Source organism: Pholcus phalangioides, unplaced genomic scaffold, assembly GCF_987345545.1.
Source record: "Pholcus phalangioides strain wild (caught in Gottingen) unplaced genomic scaffold, Ppha-v1.0 ptg000010l_1, whole genome shotgun sequence".
In the NCBI taxonomy this organism is placed as follows: Eukaryota; Metazoa; Arthropoda; class Arachnida; order Araneae; family Pholcidae; genus Pholcus; species Pholcus phalangioides.
The window spans coordinates 21,365,885-21,386,766 of record NW_028301603.1 but is presented as its reverse complement, the minus strand read 5'-3'; the positions used below and the strand labels follow the sequence as shown (position 1 = coordinate 21,386,766).

The window sequence follows — 20,882 nt, the reverse complement described above, 5'->3', positions numbered from 1 at the left end:
AAGCCCGAGATAAAGCCAGTCTGGGGCCCCACCAAAAGTATGCGAATTGGTGTCCCGGGTAATTGGTTGGGGGCCCTGGATTTTATTCGTTCGTAAAACGAATACAAATGGAAATTTTTCATGGCACTCGCTCCGGGGGATGACCGACAAGCTTCCAATCTCATTCTTTTCTGTTGTAGAATTTGCAACAGCCGAAGCCCGAGATAAAGCCAGTCTGGGGCCCCACCAAAAGTATGCGAATTGGTGTCCCGGGTAATTGGTTGGGGGCCCTGGATTTTATTCGTTCGTAAAACGAATACAAATGGAAATTTTTCATGGCACTCGCTCCGGGGGATGACCGACAAGCTTCCAAGTCGGGGGCCCCATGTTTACAGGTTTCATTTTGGGGGCCCTGGATTTTATTCGTTGGTAAAACGAATACAAATGAAAATTTTTCATGGCACTCGCTCCGGGGGATGACCGACAAGCTTCCAAGTCGGGGGCCCTATGTTTACAGGTTTCATTTTGGGGCCCTGGATGAATCTCATTCTTTTCTGTTGTAGAATTTGCAACAGCGGAAGCCCGAGATAAAGCCAGTCTGGGGCCCCACCAAAAGTATGCGAATTGGTGTCCCGGGTAATTGGTTGGGGACCCTGGATTTTATTCGTTCGTAAAACGAATACAAATGGAAATTTTTCATGGCACTCGCTCCGGGGGATGACCGACAAGCTTCCAAGTCGGGGGCCCCATGTTTACAGGTTTCATTTTGGGGCCCTGGATTTTATTCGTTGGTAAAACGAATACAAATGAAAATTTTTCATGGCACTCGCACCGGGGGATGACCGACAAGCTTTCAAGTCGGTGGGCCCCATGTTTACAGGTTTGATTTTGGGGGCCCTGGATGAATCTCATTCTTTTCTGTTGTAGAACTTGCCACAGCCGAAACCCGAGATATAGCCAGTCTGGGGCCCCACTAAAAATCTGCGTATTGTGTCCCCGCTACTGGATGTGGAGCCCTGGATTTTATTCGTTGTAAAATTGATAAAAATGAAAAATTCTCACAGGGGGGTGTCCGACAAGCTTGCAGGTCAGGGCTTCATGGAAATGTTGGCAGGTTGTAATTCGGTGCCCCTGAATGTATCTCATTGATTTTTGTGGTTTAACATTGTAAAATTTGCAACACATCGGTAGCCCAAGATATATCTAGTGTGGGGCCCCACTGAAATTCAGCGAATTGAATCTGGGGACCCCCATGGGGAAGTTTTCTGGGGATACTTGATGAATCTCATTTGTTTTTTGTTGCTTTATTATTATTTTCATTAAAATTCGCTTCTTCAGTAGGCTGGTGCTTTCACACGTCCCTTTCCCCTTTTCCATAGCACGCTGATGAAGTGGGACGAAATAAACAAGATATGTCCGGGAGAGAAGTGGGGGGGGGGGGTTGGCCGCCAAAGGCGGCAGGGGGGCAGAGCCCCCCCTAGTATATATATATATATATATATATAGACGTCATAATCATCATCAGCATCACTTTGGGGGTTTGGGGGTCAGGAAAATGGTGATCATATATAGAAATTAGTGTTAAAATTGCCGATTTTACTGTAGAAATGCTGAAATTTGGTGGTGTTTCCTGCCACATCAATAATTTTAAAAATTGTATTGAATTCCCGATTTCTGAAATACTGAGTTCGCTTAGAAGCCCAGGAGATTAAATATGAAGTAAAAAATTAGCCGGACCCCTACTCTTGAGTCGGATATTCATGAAATAAAATTGATTTCAACTTTTTATTTATATCTTCTCAAGCATGAAAATAAAGTTCTCCGTATTGTCTTTTAATATTCAACTGCATAAATTCTTATAGTTTAGGATGTTTTAAAATTAATTATGGGCCCATAATTAATTTGGGCCATCGAATAAATTCCACAGCTTTAACTAAGCATTTTTGGAAGCTGAAATGGGCAGAAATAGATAACTTGAAGTTCAAAAGGGGGAGTCGAAATACTTAACGCCCCTTAAAAAAGGAAAAAATATATATCCATTTCTACGTTTCTTTAAATCTAGATTTGTTTCTTTCGTGAGTAGCGCAGGAAGTCGCCATATTGGTTAAATTAGACACGGTTTTCATGTCCCTCAAAGAAGGAGGGATCACGTGAACCAAACAGCTTCATTGAAGAAAACCGAAAACCCGGGCAGCGCCAGGTATTAAAACTAGATATATATAATTAACCAGCAAATGTGATAAATTCGCAATATATAAACAAAATTTATAGCCCTATATGATTAAATATTCATCACAAAATCAAGATCTATATTTAGTTATACTGATCTTTAGTTTTAGTTTTAAAACCTCTTGTTTAAAAGAGAGAGGGGGGGGGGGGTTACCACAGGACTATCGTCTTAGAACGAGGAATGAATGAGAACACAAATACTCGTTTTTCGGCCGAAAATCACTTCCTACTGCACAATGACGAATATCCCTTCTTATACATCCCCCTTTTTCTAGAACCATCATACGTCGTGTATTAAGGGGTAGTATATGAAGGCGTCTTACGTTTTCCGTTTAGCAAACCATCTCGAAAACCTGTTCCGAAGCCAAGAATATACAGTATTTCAGAAAAAAAAAAAATTTCACTAGAATAATCTGTTTTCAATGTGATCGTGAGTTAACCTTTGCTAAGGAAATAAAAATGCATTTCACTGAAAGGAGAAAATAAATAAACATTCTATGTGTGGGTTAATCAATGCAAAAGAGGGAAAGTTGATAAACTCTGCAATAGGGTTGTACATGTTTTATTTGTTTTTCTGCGTTTGTCTTCTTCAGGTAGAGATTCAATGGCAGCGGCAGATTCTTCTTCATCATCCAACAGCAACTCCATCTTACGTCGACAGTCGATCTTCCCGGACATACCTCAAGGATACTGTTCGGTGTACACGGGCAAGGTATGCCGTAGATACCTAGGTTCGAATCAGTTATTTTACTACAACTTCAGCACGGATGGTTCGGCGATCCCGATCAACGAGCAGATTACTCAGGGTCTGTGGGAAGAGGTGATATCTTCGCTTCTGGAGCCTTGCAGGACAGCGGCCGAAACGTTGCTGTGCTATTACGCTTTCCCGAGATGCGAATGGGTCGAAGGTATCGCTATTAGCTTACCTCTGTGCAGGTGAGGATGACAAAATATATATATTGTTCTCATACGATAATATTCTTACATAATATGTTGGACTTGAACTGTTTTGGTTCATAACTAGATATAAGTAATAATTAATTTCACATTATTTGAAACTTTCATGAGTATAATAATGTTCATATGTACGGGGTGGCCATAAAATAACGTTGCTGATATATGTGCGACCCTAGCGGCAGCAAAAATCAACGAATGCAAATGAAACTCGAGATATAAGTGTTTCGGAGTGTGCTCTCGAGGATGTGAAAAAAAATGAGTCTATGGCTCATGAGAAATTTCCTTCTCACAATGAAAAAAAATTCGAAAAATTCGAAGGGCGACACCCACTTTTATGCATTGCAAAATGATCAACGTATCAGAAAAACATAAATGGCGTTGGAGCGGCACCTGTAGCACTATAAATGCGGGCGCAAGATGCACCAAAAGAAGAAGATCTTACTAAAGGGTTGGTGCGCAAGACGCTCAATTCAGGGACTCCGCAGATTTGAAGAAATTCCCCGAACGAGCGCATCAACCCCTTGGTGAGATCTTTGTCGCATTTCTGTGCCCGTGCCAGGCAAGTAGCCAGAAATTTTGTTCGGGGGGGGGGGACCACTTTCATTTAAGAGAGTGATTTTCAAGTGATAGAGCATAATGGATTTGACCACCTTTTTCTCCTTTTTTCGGTCATTTTCTCACATTTCGGGGGGGGGGGACCGGGTACCCAAGTTCTCCCCCTCGCTACGGCATTGGCCCGTGTTTATGGTGCTACAGGTGCCAGAGTTTAAGGCATATACATTTTATACTTTTTAGTTTTATATTTTGAATATTTCAGTAGAATAATGAAGAGGAATATTTTTCCCACTCTTCATAAGCTTCATTTCCCCCATTGACAATTTTTCCAATGATATTAGCCACAACTGACAATTTTAATTGCCTTGTGTGCCATCGTTTTTGGCAATGATTGTGGTCTTTTAGCGATAATAGCAACATTTGACAATTTAATTTTGTGCCTTTGGGATAATTTTGGACAGTGATTGGCGATTTCCCGTAATTTCTTCGATGAAATGTGGTCAGTCTATTTATGAAGGCATATTTTACGGCTTTTAAGATATATTTCAAGATTTTTTAGGGCATAAATGCATTTTTATGAAGCATATTCTGTCGGTTTTTAGGTCATAGAAATTCTAGCCGTAATACCTTGTTTAGTTATTTTGAAGAATACTTTTTTTTACGTATCTAACTACATAATTTTGTGCGTTTTATTTCCTTCCGCTCCCTCCCTCCAATGCGCAGGGAAGACTGCATAGCCGTTCAAGACCTCTTCTGTTACAACGAGTGGGCAATGATCGAGGATAACAAGCAGCGGGGTATCTATTTCAAATCGAGGGGACATTTCCGCCTTCCAGATTGCAATGCACTTCCGCAAAGAGGAAACGATTCTTCGGGGCAATGCTCTCATGCTCGTCTCACTGATATCAGGATCGACGAAATAACAGGTGAAAATCGATCTTCCGAAAAATGATGAAGACATACGACGCAAAAATGAATAAAAAGGGTCGGTCAAATCAAATCCGTCCAACTAATAGTGATAAAAACCGAAGGGACAGCCAGGGTCTGTCACACTGGGTGATGAAAGCACATTGTCCCAGGGGACATGGGTGCCTCCGGGAAACCTAACCATCTATTGTAGATTGAACCAGATATATATATACATGGGCAGTTGCCATTCACGTACATCGCCAGTAAACAAATGTAAAATATTGATCATCGCAAAAATAATGATAGAGGAAAATAAATCACATAAATCTTCATATTCGGAAAAAGTTCTTGATAATAGACACATAATTTGATCAGCTTCTGTTAAAGGATTTCCATTAACTACTTGTGTGATGAATTTGTTTACTTTTGCGGCTTCCTATTGGCAACTGAATAATTCTGGAGCAGGGTTGTTCCAATTACTGTATCGCATTGCATGATTCCTTCCACAAAGTCGGTAGTAGGGCTCAGCTATTGCCACCTGGTATCAGCCATTTTAGGTAAGCCCACGGCGATCGATGTCCAACCCGGTTGTAATGATATCGATGGTTTTGTTTATGGTGACTTTTTCTTAACTAACACAACTTCATTCCGGCTTTGTTTAACTCTGCTAGACCTTCAAACGTACACTGGCTTCCAAAAGTTAAGCACGCGGTGGTTCATATAACATAACGACATCACTTTAATTTTTCCCCTCTGGATTAGTGGAACACAAACTCGTGGTACTCGTGCATACGGTCTCTTCATGTGTGGCCTTTGACGCACGGTAATGGCAGATATTGTCTCACCAAGTGACGCTGCAACCATGGATGCAACAGTTGCGGAAGTCGCTCGTTGGTACTGCTTGTGCATGCCCCCCCCCTACATCCTGAAGCAGGACCCCTAGGCTGGGATCTTTTGCAGCAACCCCCCCCCCCCCGTCAGACTTTTCTGTAGTTAATTTATAGCGTGAAAAAGCAAAAAAATGATAAGAATCGTCCCAGGCCCTGTCAGTCCCGCCCTTGTGAGGGAGCCATGTCGCTTGGCTACTATTGCGATATATCGATCATCAGAGAGGGCTGGTAACACTTGGTCGATCACAGAGAGTGGCTCAAGAAAAAATCCCTTACTCGTGCGGGACTTATTTTTTGGCGCCCCCCGCTCACGTTCTTTCAGTTGACAAAGCCTTTTTTCGAACCTGTTCTAGTGCGGCGCCCTGCCGCACGAGTCGTACGACCCAAGAGTTGCCCCTGGTCGACTGGGCACAGGTCTCCGTAGGCTCAGTACAGCTCTCCGTTCTATAGGCAGTAGTAGGACAGCTGTTTGACGTGTTTGGAATTGTTTCCCTAATCGGGAATATTGCTGCAGTAGCCAAGCGGAATCGACGAGCGTCCTCCACAACTGCATTCATGGTTGCAGCGTCACTTGGTAACACAATATCTGCCAGTAGGCCATGGTGCGCCGAAAGCCCCATGTGAATGGAACTGTACGCCCGAGTACCACGTCCTTGTGTTCCACTAACTGTCCAATCCAAATTAAAGTGGTGCCGTTATATTATATGAACCGCCACGGGCTTAACTTTTAAAAGCCAGTTTAGCAATTTATTTATTTATTTGCCTCAATAACATGACCACTCAAATGCGTTTCATTTGATCAACGCACGTACAGTCGAACTCGGATATAACAACCCCGGTTGTAACGGCACCTCGGTCAATAATTGTCTGTCCCGGCTGATTCTTCTAATAGGGCAGTAGTTCTTAACCAGGGGTCCAGAGCGGGGGTCATGGTCGGTTTCGGTTCCCTTTAAGGGTCCTTGGAAAGCCTTCAGAGGGTCCGTGAGCTGGATAAAAAAATAATTAACTCACTAGAATTAAGCTTAAAAGTTTTCGGGTTTTTTCGCGGATGTGAAGTACAGTTTTCGTGTTTCGACGTTTCGTTCGCACGAGTGGCGAACATTTTCACGAAACCATTGATTTCTTGAAAAAACCAAAAAAACCCGTAAACTTCTACGCTTAATTCTAATTTACATTTAGTCTGTTGTTGCCTTTGTATTTGTATTTTATAGGTGCAATTTTTTCCGCGTGGTCTTCATTTTTTGGTACTAGGGGTCCGTGGAACAGAAATGGTTAAGAACCCCTACTACATAGAAGAATGTTGACGAAATCATTTTATAACGTCGATAAAAACGCAACGTCTTCGGATATAAAGGCGCTTTCACAACGATCCGTACTTTCCCGTATTTTTCTCACTTAAATATGGTCACCCGTAACCACGATGGAATAAAAAAGAGGAAAGGTTTTGAAAACGTCAACCTCGCGCGCGGATCATAACAGCAAAATTTAATAGAACCTCCGATATCGTTACAACCAAGTTTGACTCCATTATTATGCAAAATTTGTGGTATACATCGGCAAATACGACAAAACGAATTGTAATGAAAATTTAAATGTAGTTATTAAAAGGATATTATATAAAAGGCCCAACGATTTTTGAAACTGGTTTAAGAGGATTCTTCCACGTTTCCAAAGAACTCTCTACTAAAGGAAAGAAATGGATATCTTTTTATGGAAAATTCAAAACCCAGTTTATCAAGGAATGGGAAGTTGCCGGTGGTTTGTGCGTCTTGTAGAATTTATCTTTCTGCCGAATAATGGCGAAGATTTCTCTGGAATTTCATTCGTAGCAGCAAACGTGAAATTTCCATTCAAGTAGAATAAACAGAGAAATTCGTTGAAGCGAGTGCATGGAAAACACCTTCGGAAAAAGTCGCTCTGAAGCAGCTTCTTCTCTTATTCTCCCTATTCTTTTCTTTTTCCTTTGGAATCTGCCTAAAACGGATTTTCCTTTTTCGGGACAATGATTTACGAGATCACCCAAAAGAAAAGAAAGAGAGAAGTTTGCTATTATATTATTTCTGGGCTTCTCAACTCCTTCGGGCATTTGTGTTAAATGTCCCGTAGGAGAAGTTGACGCAAAAAATTGGTCATTTCTCGAATTTTGACGTCGCGTCGTTTGAACTATACGTCATGTGGACGAGTCTATGCGGGGAGGGGGGGGGGAGAGAGAGAAAATTTTTGCACTTTCTCAATTCTTGGTACTGGAAACATTCGCAAGTTTATATATGAAGATCCGCGATCGAATAGAATTTTAGGAATTCGTTTTTAGATTACTCTTCTCCCGATGTTCCCTCTATACACACACCCTGAATGCAGTTCTGTTCTTCTGTAAATTAATTCTGAAATTATGTCATCATTGCATTTATTTCGAACTGTCATCGTATCTAAATTTTCATTGATGTTTGTTTAATCTGCTCATATTATACGTGGCTTGGCAGTCGAGTGTTAGGGATCTAGTCTCTCACTGTGCAGGTCTGGGTTCGGCTATGGATGTCAACTAACACTAACACGTTAACCAGGACAGATCACATTGTGTGATCCCTTAGGAATACGTGGGAATCACGTTAATTTACAAAAAAAAGTTATCGCATTCTGTAATAATATCATGTCATTTTTGAATGCCGACTTCTCCCCTAATAATACTGTATACCTTATAAAATATAATATAAATATATATTCTGAACACCCTCGCATTTTTGCTATTGTATTTATTTTATGTAAAACAACTAATATCTCTTTCAGAGGACTGTTTGAGAGATAGAGGGAGGTTTTACATGGGAAACGTTAATGTCACCAAATCGGGAATTCCATGCCAAAGGTGGGATTCGCAAGTAAGTAGACATTTCGTTCTTATCGATTATTTTCATCACCTGGACTCCGTGTCATTGTGATACAGATTTGAGTAATCGCCTCCCGCTTTTTTTAGGTTCCGCACCATCACAACCGACCCCCAATGGTGTTTCCAGAGGTGTTGAATTCTGAAAACTACTGCAGAAACGCTGGGGGTGAAGAACCGATGCCCTGGTGCTATACCATGGACCCGAGGATGCGATGGCAACACTGCGATATCCCAAGATGCGGTAAGAAAATATAGTTGAACTCGGTTATAACGACCTGGACATCAAGGATACAACGTCAATAATTTGTAGTTGGAGTTGATTCCTATAGAAAATGATGCCAATTAATCTTGCTTATAACGGCTATGGAAATTTCGTCCGTTTCTATAACGTTTTGACGAGAAAATGCTGGATTTAGAGATTAGCGCATTGATGCGGTGTTTGTCTGTTGCGCTATTCATGCCTAATATGGAAAAGACAGATGTATTACATGCTCAGCTCTTCGCCTTGATCATCGAGATGACCCGTACACGGGACATTCCCGTATTTTATTCTTCTCCACTTCATGGATGGTCCCAGTTTCTCCAGGGTTGGTTTTTTTTAAACAAAGCTAACTTTAATGCATAATCTTTACTAGAATCTGGGATGAAGGTAATTTGCAACACATATCATGATATAATGAATATGACTATGAATATTCATCTCAAGTGTTTGTCATGCTCAAATTTTCTCCCGTGGAATACATTTTAGGAAACTTGCTGTATAACTTCATGTCTTGAAAAAGGTTTAAGCAATTTTTTTTGGCAATTTTAGCTGAATATTGGTAACATTTTTGGTGAGAATCGGTGTACCGTACTTATGATTCACATTTCCTGTATTCTTCTTCGTGTATGGGCACCCCTGATTTTGATGAAATCGCAACGTCATGCACACAGTATTTGATAGCATTTGGTTATATTTTTGGTTAATTAAGGTATTAAAAACGTTAAAATCGGTTGTAACGACACCCCAGTTATAATGATGAAATTTCACGGCATCTTCAGTATCATTTTATAACCGTAGTTTAGCTGTACAAATTGAGTTTCTTCTGAAAAATGTGGATTAAAACTGTGAATATTTCTGTATTATTTTCGTTCATTTTCATAGAAAATAGCAGTCAGATGCTGGCAGCTGACATGGAGCTGATGGATATGTTCGAACCTCCTCCAGAACCAGTGTTTTCTCCGACGTTCATACTGATAACGAGTGCGGTCAGTCTTCTCGCCGTGGCACTGGTCATCCTCGTGGTGCTCGGCTGTCATCGGATCCAGAAGTACCGGCGAGGATACAACGCGACACCTACGACTGACGTCGAGATCGACCTGGAGAAACTCCCTTCGAACATGGCGTATCACAGGACTTCGGCGCAACTGAACCCCAGGCTTGAAACTCTGGAGTACCCGAGAAACGACATCATATACATAAGAGACATCGGACAAGGAGCATTCGGCAGGGTGTTTCAAGCTAAAGCACCGGGACTGCTGAAGGGAGAGGAATTCACGATGGTGGCCGTCAAAATGCTCAAGGAAGAGGCTTCCGAAGATCTCCAGACCGATTTCGAGAGAGAAGCTTGCATTATGGCCGAGTTCGACCACCCGAACATCGTCAAGCTTCTGGGCGTGTGCGCCGTCGGTAAACCCATGTGCCTGCTGTTCGAATACATGAGTAAAGGTGATCTCAACGAATTCCTCCGAACGTGCTCTCCGACGAATTATATCGTGAGGACGTCGAACGGGGATATCTACAGTGACGTCAGGATGACGCACATGGACCTGCTGAACATTGCCAAGCAGATAGCGGCGGGTATGAACTACCTGTCCGAGAGGAAGTTCGTCCACCGGGACCTGGCGACCAGGAACTGTCTGGTCGGGGACAGCATGATAGTCAAGATCTCGGACTTCGGGCTGTCCCAGAAGATATACACGGCAAACTATTACAAGGGCAACGACCACGACGCCATTCCGATTCGCTGGATGCCCCTGGAATCGATTCTGTACAACAAATTCACGATAGAGTCCGACGTGTGGGCCTTCGGCGTCGTCTTATGGGAGATATTCTCTTTCGCGTTGCAGCCTTACTACGGACTCACCCACGAGGAGGTCGTGAAGTTCATCAAGGAGGGCAACGTCCTGCAGTGTCCGGACAACACGCCGCCTTCCGTGTACCAGCTGATGAAGGCCTGCTGGCACAAGAAGCACAGCAGTCGGCCGAGCTTCAAGACGATACATAAAACTCTGTGTATTATACAAGAAGAGCTTCAAAGGCGTAACTACAGCAAAAACGTCCACGTGTGAATTTCACCATTTGTAAATGAGAGAGAAGTTACATTCCTAAAACTTATACATTTGTAAACAGAAAACTAATTTTTCTGTCCTCTTTTTTGTGTATCGAATGCAATAAAAAAATTTTCTCAATTTCAAAATATCGATTATCATCATTCAATCATCATAATCAGTCATTTTCTATCCAATACTCCTTGACAAAATGCTAAGGAACAGCGATATTTTTCGTCACACCTAACGATAGACATCGTTCAAAGAAATGAAACTCTTCAATAGACATCCTGAAGTATCTTTATAATGCAAAAGGAAACAAATATCGCGCCACATGGCAAAAAAGATATGCAAAAGAAAAAAAAATGCTCTTTTTTTACAGCAGTTTTAAACAGTTGCGAGAAAAGTGCTCGTTCTGCTGGAAATAAGGACAGACCCATGAGTTCGTCAGTATGAAGTGTGACCTCCTCGCACACGGATGCACATTTGGCATCGGTTGTGCATGCTGTCCACCAAATTGTGAAAGTGAGCTTGAGGGGATTTCTGCCGATTGCTGGAGGCCTCGCCTCATTACCACACCTCAATAGTATAGATTTGCCTTTTTTTTTTCTGCGGTTCCCAACTTCGAGGCGCAAATGCGAGCCGACCTCCCCGTTAAAAAGTCTCGACGCAGAGAGCAACAGGCCTACAACGCTATAATTATTCATTCATTACACTTCACGTTCTATGAGCTGAGGGAAAAACTCATAGTTTAAAAAAATTGATCGCAGACGGCAGCACTACACATAACAAACATTACACAGAAACAAACTTCACGAAAAGGTTCACTATACATACACACACATTCCAACATGTACCAATTCGTTAGACGTTCCGCAGAGGAATACGGACGAGGTGTGCACATGTCTGGTTTAGTAGTATAGTGGTGAAAAGAGAAACACAGAAATTGCACTGTTTAGCCGCAGATAGCGATTCACCAGATAGCCACTAGCGAATTTGTGAGAATCATTTTTCTCGGCGATTAAATAATGTTGGCTTATATGCAAGGAAGTCAGTAAAATGCATTTCGCTACGAGAACATTATCGTCGAAAAAATATTACGTTGGTGTCATGAGAGCATATTGGAAACAGCAACACCGGTCCAGAGGTGAGTTCTCTACGAATCACAAATTCGGTCACCAGCTACAATGAAGAGAGCAGACAACCTGTTACCATCGCAGAATGTCTAGAAAATTGATCGAATATGGCCAAGGAGTAATGGCGTGGGCAGGTATGATACACAATTTACAGAACTCCGCTTCATATTTTCGATGAATGTATCGTAAAATCACTGCGGTATTGCACCGCGGTTCTCCTGTATCATGTCCATCTTTTCCGCTGCGCAGTTGGTCCAAACTTTCGGTTCATGGATGGCAATAGTAGTCCGCATAGGACAAATGAAGTGAAAGATACACATTAGAAAGTGAAGATATCGAGCGCATGCCATGTCCTGCATATTCGTCGGACTTAAATTCCATTGAGGATGCCTGGGAAGCTCCTGATTGCTCAAAAAGACACAACCCTCCTCTAACCATACGAACACATATAACCTCCTTGGCAGTGATGCACACTGTCCGAGGTTCGAGGAGTATACTGACGAACGCATGTCTGTCCTTATTTCCAGCAAAACGAGCACTTTTTTTCGTAACACTTTACAATTGCTGTAAGGCGCACCGTTTTTTCTTCTTTTTATCTTCTTTCGCCATGCGGCGATATGTTTCATAAAATAATAAAGATACCTGCATATAGAAACGTCCTCTTCACTTGTCAATACAAGATTCGTTGGAAGACTGGTTATTTGTGGAGATGAAGATTACAAGGAGAACAATTCATCACTGCCTCCACGGCCTCTCGCTTGCCGGACGAGTGCTCTACCATCTAAGCTACGGAAGCAGATCGAATGTTTCAGCCTTGGAGCGTATATATATGTTGAAAGGCATGTATATGGCCATCTGGTTGGCCTATGTCGTTCACGAGCTATTAGTTGATTGTTGACGCCGTCCATGTACGGTGCCTTTCAACATATATATACGCTCCAAGGTTGAAATATTCTATGTGCTTCCATAGCTAAGATGGTAGAGCACTCGTCCGGCAAGCGAGAGGCCGGGGTTCGAGTCCCCGTGGGGGCAGTGATGAAAATTTTCCTCCTTGTAATCTTCATCTCCACAAATAACCAGTCTTTCAACGAATCTTGTATAAAAATACCTCACGATGCCTATTAAACATGTGCCAAGTTTCATTTCTTTTTTTGAAAGATGTCTGTCATCAGGTATGATGAAAAATAACACTGTTTCTTAGCAAATTGTCAAGAAGTGTGTATCTCATGAGCTTTTAACCCCACCCTGTATTACGCGCTATACACAATACTTGGCATTTGGATTCCATCAATTCACAAAACAGAATGAGAACGTCACAATATGATCTATATCCGGGCAATATCTTAAATATAATATATAATTCCATCAATAATTCCATTCAACACAATATCTTAATTCCATCTTGGAAATGTCTCGCAATGAGAATATAACAATGTCTCCGCAAGAATAGTTTTCAATCTGGTCGATCTCGACTCATTCTCCCGCAAATACGAGTCATCCATTCATTTTAAAAACAATACCTCGATATAAGTTAAACGTATTTTCTCGAAAATTCATTTTCCCATCGGTGCGCACAGTTTTCATCTGGAATATCTTGTTTACTCTCTTTTAATATTTTATTGCACGTTTTCGTGTAAACCTGCTTTGCATATTTCATGCGTTGGCTTTTCGGGACGTTGCTTACGATTCTTCCCCTTTTTTTTCCCCGAGTTCGATCGTTTCTCAGAAATGAATATGTTATATGACTCTCTCTCTCTCTCTCGTGGCCCCGAATTACCGACTGTATTGTTTGGGAATATGACTCCCGTTTACTACTAAGCTATAGTTTTCTCCTCTGTTCTTTTGGATTCTCCGGTATATTATTATGGACGATGTGCGATCGTGTGGTACTGGATCACCCTGATTGATCCGGGTTCGAATCCCGTTTGCGGCCCAGTGGTGGTCGACTTGCTTTTTTTTGGGGGGGTTTTCCAACTTCGAAACGTTATATATAATGCGGTCTCCCATTTGTACAAATCTCTCTGCAGAGAGCAGACAGACCTTCAACACGATTTAACGTCACATGAAAATTCAGAAGTTTGCCATTTGCACTGAAAAAAATATGGAAGATATAAAGCAGCAACAATATAACACGAAACAAGCCTAACTCTGACAACAAAAATACTATAGGGCCGCACGTACACACACACACACACGTTTTGGAATGTACCAATTCGTTAGAAATACCCCAGAGGAAGGTTTACGAGCACAGCATGTACGTATCTTATCATAATCAGACGTTTGATGATGGGCAGATAATGTCAGGTGTTTTGTGCGTGTCTTCTATTTTCATTTACTTTTGATCTACAGGGTGGGAAAAAAGTCCGTAAAAACTTTGAAAATTCATAAAAACCGGGAAATTAACCGAAATAAAAAATGGTTTGCATCGCTGTCACGGAAATTTTTCAAGACAGGAAAAAAAAACTCAAAAAACAGCCGATAGGTGGTGCTTACGTACGCAAGTCAAAGAAAAGATAAGCAAACAACGAACAGAATGCCTCCAAATCGTTTATTGCAGCAGCATGTGTTCCATATGACCACCACCACAGGTGATAACACATCGCAGGCGAGTCACAAATCCAGCAACGGCAGAGTGCAGCAGGTCCACATACACGGTTTGCAACGGTGTGGATTAGAAGCGCAAGTTCTTATAACCGTCTCATTTGCATATTTCCATCGAAGTCGCTCGTACCAGCGCCACCTATCAGCTATTTTTTGAGTTGTTCTTTTTCCTGTCTTGAAAAAATTCCCGTGACCTAGCGATGCTAACCCTGCCAACCGTTTTTTCTTTCGGTTATTTTTCCGGTTTTATGAATTTTCAAAGTTTTTACGGACTTTTTGCCCACCCTGTATTAGATTATTTAAAAATTTTCTATTTGGTGATGTTCTACCGAGAAATTCTTATTATGCGCGAGTGTTTGAGGTCATGTGACTTAATTCTTTGGTTAATTTGGTCACCTGTCACTTCCGATTTTGAAGATAAATAGCTGCTCACCGGTATATATATAGCACGCACATCTCAGACAATATTAATACCTTAATGATACGCACATATATACACACACGTGCTGGCATGCAACGATTCGTTAGAAATTTCTCAAAGGAATAATATTATAACGTGGTGCAAGAGTGGTTTTGTAGTGATCCACAGGTTCCGATATCGTATACGCATGCTCTACCGTTTGATACTTAACGTAAAACTATTCTTTTAGATCGTATTAGAACGTATTTCGAGGCTCTGGGTTCTCTGAGCTGTTCATGCTCTTCACTTGTGGGTCTTCTTGGGCGACACAGATGCTATCTGGGGCAATCTGATGTACCATAATGATGGATGTGGAACTCGTCCGATCGCATGAAAGCAATTTTTTGTGCTTATCCTTTGAGCCATAAGATTATGTTTAAAATTCCATTGGCGATGCAAACCGAAGTAATTGTTCAGTCAGTTAGTCTTATACAACAATCCAAAAAGGCATCGATGCATCATTCTAAAGTCACGACACTCGTTACCAGTTTGAAAAACAGATGGCAGTATAAAATGAATCGAATGATAGAAATGCACGTCTTTGAAGCTAGCAAGTCGTGTCGGCTGAGTTGATTTCGCATCACGAGAGCCCACAGGAAGCGAAGTGGTGGTATTCTGTTAAATATATTTTTAAAATATATTTTACTTCGGGGGGGGGGGGCGACACGAGGTGTAAAATAGTCAACTGTACAGAGAAAAGAGAGACTATCAATACGCTCTCTCTTTATATATTAATAGCATTTTCCCCTTACCTTACAAACCCCTTAAATTTTTATTTAAAGTTTAATTTAAAACCGGAATTTATGAATTAAAAATTTCGTTGTGAACTCGTGAGTTCAATGAGAAAATATTTCAAAGCAGGTCATTTCGTAACAGGGCGCGGTAGTCCAGGTCGATAAGACGCTTGCTAAAATACCAAAGAATGTTTAGAGGTGTCATGAGTACGTTATCCAAATCGTCCTTGTCAGGAAATTTCCTGACGCGGAGGTACACCTACATCTACACCAACCATGGCTTTCACTGACCCCCATACAGACGAGGAGGAGGTGCGGAAAATGATTGCTACCGCAGGGGGTCTCACACCGAGGGGTTAGCCCTCACAACAATCTCTCGGTGAGTATAAAAAGGCAAAAATGTCGAATGCTGCCGTTCGGAATCGTCTGGTCCCGGTCGCTTTAGAATTTATTTACCCTCGTGTGTAGAAGACGACCGTGGTGCTTAAATGATTTGATCATTTTACGACATTTACATTAATCACCATGGATGAAAACTTGCAAAACATATTTATCCGAATACTGTATAAAGAGATCGATAAATTTCAGAAGTAGAATTTGATACTAATACCTTTTTCTCAGGTATAATTTGATAATGATTGACATAATATTAAACGATACCGAACTAAAAAAATAAAAACAAAGCTGGTACCCCCTCATGATATCCAGTGAAGAAAATTATTAGTAGAAATATGACAGAGAGAATAATGATCTCCTCTTCGTTTTATTCACCGTGATCTAAAATGACACGGAAGGGTTAGTTTAATACTAGGAAACGGGAAAACCATTTCGCCGATGATCACCGGCGGCGATAACGAGGTCTCCGATCGATAAGTGAGTGATAAGAGACGCTATCAGGTGTGTTTTAAATGACGAGACATTTTCTTAGACCGTAATTTCTTTTGGCTGACATTTTTCAGTTCGTTCGTGTCTCCATTTATTTATTTTTCAAAATATCGGTCGAGAGTATTTATGCTTCGCGGAAGCCTTTAAGGCGCATTAATAGAAGTTTACGAAGCTCGTTATAGTTTAGTTCTTAAACCGCTTCCGAAAAAAGATAAAAACTTCTCCAAAATTGGAGACATTAACTAAGACGTCATTTTTTAGAAACTCTTATCTATTAACACGTGTGAAATATATATATATATATATATATATATATACGAGCAAAAATAATGTTCTAGAACTTTTTTTATTAGTTTCAAACCGTTTGTGGCATGAAATTTAACGGCTCTTGTTGTCTCTGAAAAAAAGAAGAAAAAATAATAATGTGCAAAAATTCTTCAAAGTTTGTCAAAAAAGGGCATTTCATTTTTTACCGGTTTTCTTTTTATGGAATGGAGTTTCAGGATTTAAGCCTTCGAAGACGTCTTTAGGACAGACACCTTCAATGTCTTATCATAAAATGCCATACCTTTAAATCCCTTTTTTTCTTTCGTTTGTCAAATAAAAACTGTGTTTAGGTATTTATTTATTTTCTGTGTGGTTGTCAAAGTGTCAAGGATTTCTTTCTTCGAGGATGAATTTGAGACATTTTTGTAGTCTTTGATTTAAAAAGAGCCCGTGTATTTAAGGCATCCCCACCTAGTGTTCCCTGCAACAGTGTTTCTTAAACTTTTTTTCCCATGGTCTCCTTTTGGATTATATTTTCTTCTTGTCTCCCCCAACCCCTGTCCTATACATAGCCCCCACAATTACCCAAAAGGGTGACCGTTTCTACGTATTCGATTCATTTCTGGAGTAAATTTATAGTGAACAAAAATTTTTGGCATAAAGTCTGCCTCCGGATCCCTTGTATACTTGATTGTACATGCAACTCGTAAACATTCCCCTGGGAAATTTCTGAACAATCGGTAAATGCGGGAACGGGTTGCACGTGTGGTTATGCAGGTCCGTCATTTTGGGGTGGGGGGGGAGCCCGTTGCCCCTCCCCTGGCTTTAAAAAATAAACAACAAATGGTGTGTGTGTATATATATATATATATATATATATGCATGCCTTGAGTACATGTTCTTTGCCCCCACTGGAAAAAGTTGAAATGGCGGCTCTGTGAGTATGTGTGGCCCTAAAGTATTCGTATTACGGCCATACCAACATTTCTTGGCGTAGTCGGAACAATGTGAATGTTTCACATTCTACTGGTGCTGCCATCTGACTTCTACATTTTAAAGTGAAGATGGCAGATGCCTGAATTTTTGCGCTATATAACTAATCGTGCTGAAGGTATGCCCGCTCTATGCAGAGACAATTATAAAAACGGGAGACTCCGGCTCGTTCGGAAAACTGCGAAAAACCAACTTCAGCCGTCAACCTTGTGTGCCGCCAACGGGATTCGAACCTGGATGCGGGTCCCCCATTATTTCCTGAACCGTTGGTTTTAGAGCAACTTTCAATTAGAAAAAACTACTAAAGACACAGACACTTTCTTTAAAACGTGTACTATCGCTATACCCCACTAGTCGGAGGATGTTTAGAGGGTTCCCCCCCCCCCAACGGCAATACTTATCCCAGTGGTTCTCAACCTTTTTTGACTCGCGGAGCCCTTTTCAGTACATAATTTCTATGGCGAAGCCCTGTTTGACTCGAGGAGCCCTTTTTTTGTACATAATTTTTATGACAGAACCTTGTAGGCCTCTCTTATTTACTTATCTATCAAATTTACTGATTCATTTAATTTTCCTCGAGTAGCCACGGAGCCCCTGGGAGTTGCACACGGAGCACCGGTTGAGAACCGCTGACTTATCCTATCCTAATTCTCGTAATACTATAGTTCATATGAGGATAAAACGATTAATTACCGATTTCACTTTAAAAATGTCATAATTAACAAATTATTAAAAAACGATAATTAATCGTTACGGAAACTCTGTTAGATTAAGTATTACCGTTAATTAATTTATTAAAGATTTCGCTTTTATTATGCCATAACTAATTAACGATTCGTGATAACGGAAATAAACAGTTACAGTAACTCCGCTAGATTAAGTATAATCATTAAATATCGTTAATTAGTTAATTAACGATTTCACCGTAACTAATTAAAGAGTAGTAATAACGATAATTCATCGTTATAAAAACTTAGTTGGATTTATTATTCGACAATGAAACGGGTGTCAGTGCATCACCCGTTTATAGTGCAAATTGTTCAAACTGTAGTTAATTCCATCCCATGTATATATAAATAGTCCAAAAAACGTCTATGAAAATATATAATAGAGGATTTCTAAATTATCCAAAAATTATATATCTCACACTTTCGCACTAAAATAAATGATACGTTGGTCTATAATTTGGAATTGTGCCAATTACGTATTTCCAAGAGAAAATTTCTGAAATTTTTTTATAAACCCTAAAATGTTCGGCTCTAACGATGGGTCCAATGATTCGAGAACAAACTGTTTCAATGGAGATGCCGAAATATTCCTTTTCCCACACCACAGGTACCTCTCTGGATCAGAAGTGGGAGGAGTCCGGATCCATGGGGGGGGGGGGAGAAACGATCCATCAGTAACTTCATCAAGTCATCGCATTTCTTAATTGCCTTTCATTGCCGAGATCGGAAGGAGGGATAGTAGTTATCTCTCTCGCAGGCATTATTATACGTAATATTGTAGCGTGTGTTTCCTGGTCATTAATTGAGACGGATATATATTGATAAATTCCGTGAAAAGACGGAGCGATAATAATCGAGAAGACTTTGGCAATAACGTGTGTAGAACATGATTCCCGAAATTCCCTCGCTAACGACTTCGCTGTAGTGTATCGTCTTTACTAAAACCAACCCCTTCCCGTTCGCAATTTGTTCACTTGCACCGTAGTCGTTGGCCACCGCCGAACTTCGACAAAAGCAAGCTAACTACTCACTAATGATGTAAGAAAGCCGAGTCTTGATTCTCTTGTTCCTGGTCCCTGATCATTTCTCTCTCAGTGCAACATATAACCTCTAAAACCAGAGCACGCGTAATTTAATTTTCTCTCGAGTAGTTTGATTTTTGTGTGAAAGAATGTCCCTATATCTATTAATTATCACGTAGAAAATGAGGGTGTTTCTGTGCTAAAAACAAAAACATTTCTCTATTATCCAACTTTGCTAACGCGCTCGTAATTGGCTTACACACGATTGCAATCATCTCTCGAGGACAAAATATGAAACTCTCTCCCAGAGATATGCGGGATTGCTATTCTCGAACAATGAATCAGTGGCGCGCAGAACTAAGACTTAGTTTAAAAAAATGTTGAAAGGGGTTTGATTTCTCCTGTAAAAATTTCATGGGTCACATGTGCACTTGGCGTCTCGATATCGAAATAAAATCTTTGGCTTAACGTTGGTCTTCGTTTTCTACAGTGAAATAATTTTCATTGATTCCCTATGTATTCGGCTTTTCGAGATAGAAACGCATGCGTATTCGTGTTAACGTAACTTTGTTTCTTCTGTAAAAATTTCATTAATTCTACGTCGACTGTTTCAAGAAGAAATATTTTACTGGTGACCGTAGTGCTCGGTTCGTTTCTTAAATATTACATGGATTAATGGTAGGCATTCATTCAAACCGAGCACAAATCAGATCTACCGCCTTGGGCAATTGACTACCTAGTGAGTTGTTCCGGAAGTGTAAGTCTGGGTGCGTATCTAGCGTTGTGTCTGATTTTTCAGCGCTGCCATCTACATTTCAGAAGTGAAGTGTAATGATTGAATATTTGTATCATTTGCAGGCCTGTTGCTCTCTTTGGGAGAAACTTTTTAACGGGAAGACCAGCTCGCATTCGTGCCTCGACGTTGGAAACCACAGAAAACAAACTGGATTAATGGTGGATTATGCTTCTCGAAGATCGAAGCAAATATTTCTTGGTTTCCGTTAGGCTTGTTTCCTCCAAAAAATATTTCATACATTAGTGATAGCTTCTAGTTTCAGCTTCTAGAAGATAAACTAAAATATTTTTTTTCAGTGTAAGAACATATACTTTTACTTACCGTGGGGCTCGGTTCTTTTGAAAAATTATACATGGATGAATGATGAATTTTTCTTCTAGAAGATCAGAGGCGGGTTCTTTCTTCTCATCCTTTGGTTGCCGTTTGGCTTGGCTCCGGAAAATGTAACATGGATGAGTAATCGATGTTACTTCTCGAAGATCGAAGAAAATATACCTTTGGTTACCGTGGGGCTTGGTTCTTTCGGAAAATATTACATGGATGAATGTAT

General features: G+C 40.7%; 1 protein-coding gene across 1 annotated transcript in view; it reads left to right on the top strand.

Moving 5' to 3' along the window:
- The window catches only part of LOC149081105 (tyrosine-protein kinase transmembrane receptor Ror2-like), a 125,665-nt gene extending 114,810 nt beyond the window's left edge, over nt 1-10,855 (top strand). Inside the window, exons 5-9 of the mRNA XM_089237888.1 lie at nt 2,802-3,144; nt 4,444-4,646; nt 8,304-8,392; nt 8,488-8,641; nt 9,545-10,855. Of these exons, the coding sequence (XP_089094014.1) occupies nt 2,802-3,144; nt 4,444-4,646; nt 8,304-8,392; nt 8,488-8,641; nt 9,545-10,731 (1,976 nt within the window). The 3' untranslated portion in view covers nt 10,732-10,855. The remainder of the gene's footprint in view (nt 1-2,801; nt 3,145-4,443; nt 4,647-8,303; nt 8,393-8,487; nt 8,642-9,544) is intronic.
- Nucleotides 10,856-20,882: the final 10,027 nt, after the last annotated feature.